This window comes from Opisthorchis viverrini (assembly GCF_000715545.1).
Source record: "Opisthorchis viverrini unplaced genomic scaffold opera_v5_757, whole genome shotgun sequence".
Lineage (NCBI taxonomy): Eukaryota > Metazoa > Platyhelminthes > Trematoda > Opisthorchiida > Opisthorchiidae > Opisthorchis > Opisthorchis viverrini.
In genome coordinates, this window is record NW_008752430.1 from 46,685 (window position 1) to 51,100 (window position 4,416).

At 42.8% G+C, this 4,416-nt stretch overlaps 1 protein-coding gene across 1 annotated transcript in view; it reads left to right on the forward strand.

Moving 5' to 3' along the window:
* The window catches only part of T265_15707 (hypothetical protein), a gene marked incomplete at both ends in the record, with an annotated part of 23,755 nt that extends 19,384 nt beyond the window's left edge, over window positions 1-4,371 (forward strand). Inside the window, one exon of the mRNA XM_009178990.1 lies at window positions 3,824-4,371. Coding sequence (XP_009177254.1) covers window positions 3,824-4,371 — 548 coding nt within the window. The remainder of the gene's footprint in view (window positions 1-3,823) is intronic.
* Between the last annotated feature and the right edge of the window lie 45 nt (window positions 4,372-4,416).

The window sequence follows — 4,416 nt, forward strand, 5'->3', positions numbered from 1 at the left end:
ATGCTTAACGTCGTGTAGATTGGTTTTCTTTTAAAAGACTGCCAGTCATCCTTTTCCTGGTCACCAATATCAACCGGATATGGAGCTCAATGTAGCGCTGCCACTCAGGGACATTTTACTTACAAAATTAGAAAATTAGGCTGCAGCCCAAACCGTAGTGCATCTACGTGTGCAAAGCGTACCACCCTGGCAAATAAACAGTTCTGTATATTCCCTTAACTTTACGTTTTCACCATCCATGCAGCCATAACTGCAGAACACTCATAATCTATAAGTGCTTTTGCGAAATAAGACCGATGGGTTGAAAATAGGTCAAACATCCTCATTCTTGACTCTCATGCATGTGCACTTTGTGCTTGTGCGTGGACCGGGATACTATCGGGGTGCAGACACCTCGTCATGATGACGAATATGGTCTTCAACCAAAGCCTTTGGCCCAAAACCCTAACCACAAGGTGGCGGTGTTTGGCGAAGAAATGCAAATATCTTACCATTTCTGCGGAAGAAGTTTCCGCATGTCATAACCCACAACCCGAAGGGCCAGTAGACTGTGTTAATCAGACCTCTAAATATTGACCCACCTGGTATGAGAGACTCTGTTTTTCGCGAAGGTCCCAATAAGTATAGATAAATGGTTTGCTGAGTTGCACAAGCCATCACAACACGGGGCGTTGTAATAAAGTACAGACCTAATATATCCATGTTGGCCTACATGGTTAAAAAATAAACTAACCAACAAAAACGTTGTCAACGGGACCCACAAACAACTCGGGAAGATTATTATTGACTTTCAATAAGCAACTTATGTAGGCCTCGAAATTTTGTTGTTTTAAAAATGGAATCTCTTATCATCCGTATTAGATTTTTGCTCGATTATACTAAAAGCAAAACGGCGTGTTATTTTCACCAAGTCACCAATTAACGACCAAAGTTCACTTGTTTCTGATAGTAGTATTCCAAACGGTGTTGCGCTGAAGACATCATGTAAGGGAGATTTTTCACTAGGTATCTTCGCACAACATGCTAATGTATGTGCTGTTTTCAATCGGGAGTTCCGTTTGTAGGTAATCAAGTCCCACAGGTACCTTACGCTGATCCACGGTGCTATGTTAAATTTCTTGGGGCTTGCACACCAGCCCGCTTTGCACAAAAAGCTGTGCTACAGTTTGCGCAAAACATCCGAAATTCACAGAAATCGGAGAGTTTTTTCAACATTGGGATTTTCTGTCAGAGACGCCTGATGGATGAAAACATTTTTCCAACTTGAGGAAATGAAGTTTGTATGCAATATTTTGGCGCTTGGCAACATATTTTTAAGTTAGAACAACAACCCAAAGAGCCACAATATTTACGCCACATGTAGTTGAAAAAGAGCAGGTGCTCCTCGGTCACTTGAGCAGCATTTTTGTATACAACCTGCGCGCCAGCAAAGTTATCCAACTGGGATTTTGAACAGTCCTCTAAAATAGCACGACGTTATGTACAGAAAAGATACATCGTGGGATTTGGACGTCAGTCAACAATGTAAAGTGGGTGTTCGTAAAGAAAACTCCTGGGCATCTTACGGAAATAACATGTCGATACTCTGTAGCCCTCAATAGATTGTACCAAATTACTTCTACTTGATCGCAAAAACGACATGCTTTGTATAGTTTATCACGTTGTAGGTAACCAAGAATGCTTAAACCAATCTAACAAGTATAATAAAGCAGATAGATATGTGCATGAAGACAACGCTCAATCAGCCTAGAAGTCGTTACTAATAACATGCAGAAACCAAAGATAGTCTGAGAACGGTCATCAGCGTCATCATTTTTCAAACAACTTGAGGCTCATTGCGGGGTAGCTCGCGCCAGGTGGCATATCATTAGCACTAGATCAATGTTGAGCTTTATACTGCACACCACAAAGCAGGAGAAACCGTTGGGCAGATCTTGCCAGGGTGCGTCGAACTGAATGTACGAGTAAACTTTAACAGTAGGAAAGCTTTCTACGGAAAATTTTCAAAGACTATAGGCTGTGATTTATCGCTTTATGTGTGTACCCTTTTTGTGTAAATAAGCAAAATGCAATAAACAGGTAGTAAAATAAGGCACACATATCTAACCGCCATCGGGAAGATTTACGCTGCGGTGGTAGTCGTGCTGCTTCAGTCAGTGCGTTCAAATTATGATATATTGGGTATGTTTAGTGGCGGTTCGACAAACAACCGTTTATCCTCACTCACTCACTCCACTCATCTATAAAGTTCACATTCGAACCCCTATTTGAGACATTCCCATGCTTCCACGCCCGCTGATATATTGGTATGTTTAGTGGCGGTTCGACAAACAACCGTTTATCCTCACTCACTCACTCCACTCATCTATAAAGTTCACATTCGAACCCCCATTTGAGACATTCCCATGCTTCCACGCCCGCACAAACTTTCAGGAATGAGAGTTTTACTTCGCAGGCCCATTGCTGATTACAGGAATCAGGGCGACCTTATCATCTAAGGTGAAGTCACAACTCAGCACAATAGCTGGCCTCGGAAAATAAGTAAACAAATGTAAATGTACTGGAATTTTTTGATTCTCTGATAATGATATACATATATATATATATGGACGTGGTCTTGATTCGATTTTCAAGGTCAGCAAAATTGTGTGCCAAAATGGAGTCTTCTGAAATCACCGTCTACATTATTCCTTGCAAAGTGCTACGCTTGTGAGACCACCGCGTGCTGCATAAAACAGTGCTGCGGAAGTCAGAGCTTGGAATAATGGGTAAATGCGCCACCTAGAATTCAAAATGCAATGACCAACCTGGTTAAGGATCCGTGAGACGATTGAGAACTTGCAAAAACTGAATATCATTATAACTAGCCAAGTAGTTTACAAAGGACCTGTCGATTTGAAGAATACGTAACCCTATTGAATCGGAGTATTGGGAGAGGCTTTGAGGAATGTACACTCATCACCTTTGAACTTGTAAGAATATCCTACACTGCCTAGCACAATGAGCAGATCAATTGCTACCCATGCAATAGCCTAGAATTAGTGCATCCTTCTTTTCTTTCACGGGGTACCGATACCTACTTGTTTGTTGGGTAAATGTGAGAAAATGCCCTCCTAATGCTCCCCTTCTAATAGTAAATATGCCGTTCCCGTTATCTAAAAGCTGCATCCTACGGTTAATTGGTGTTCCGCTACATACATTGGTGTACAAGCTCCATCCCGACCTAATGCTGCCACTCGGATGTGGTGATCGGGCTTGAGTGCAGCAATGATCTTTGGTGTTTTGCAAATCAATGTTACATTTTCCCCATTTTCTACTCTCTTAATAATAGACTTGAATCGCAATTTGTAAACACTGTACACGTATGATGACATTTTGTTTTATATTACCAATAATTGCATTAAAGTCGAAAATGGTGAAAACACATCTTCTTGGCGCCACTTCCCTGCTTTTTGCTGAGTCAGTGAAATTGCATCCGATTGGACTGATTGCTGTTTGCTGAAGTCGTGGGATTGAATTATTGTGTTTGTGTGTGGACTGTGGAACGTCACAATAACTCCTTCTGACAATTTTCAGCTGTGATAACTTCCTACAGTGGAATTGGTTTCTAACACTCGAACTATCAGTGGAGAATATCCTTCTTACTCTGGATATATTCTTCGCCCCGAATAGGATTACCGCACAACATTTCGTGTAGTGGGATTATTGGACCCCCCAATTTAGTGAGTCTGTTCCATTCACTTGTCCATTTCTTATCGCCATTTGTTATTTCTAATCTGATATTTTGATTAAACACACATACTTAGGTCCTTGTGCGCTACAGATCCCCTGGGCTATACTGGCTGGAACAGACGATGCAACCATGCCAGGAAGGCCAAAACAGAGCAGCCAAAACAGGAGCAGCGAGACCCCGTACTACGAGTAATCGTGCTACTTTATGGGGCACAGTCGTACTGTCCTCTCCGACGGGTGTGTGAAGGATCTAAGGTGTTTCCCCAGGCGACTAGCAAGTCGATATTCATGGAAGCAGAGATACGGCCAACCTCCGAGAAGGGTGGGTTAGAAAAGTTCGGCCCAGAAACCTCACACTCCTATCACGCCACGCTTGGCCGTGACCGCCAGCGCGCTGTCCAATATGGTCGAAATTCTCCTAAAATCAAAGAACCCGGTGCTGCTCAAAAGGCACCTGCTCTGCACACCCGCATCAGGAATGAGACAATAATATCTTATTCCCTGCGCCATCGGATTAGGTCAACCTCCTGTAGCCGAGCAGGTGAGAGTTTGGAGTCGTTGGCCCAGAGCAGGGTCTCCAAAGTAAATCCTACATTCTCTCACTACCTCGTGGGTCAAAATTTTGAGCCAGCTCCTAGGGTAAGGCTCTCCGAAAATAACCCTGTATTCTCCTACTCTCTTGTG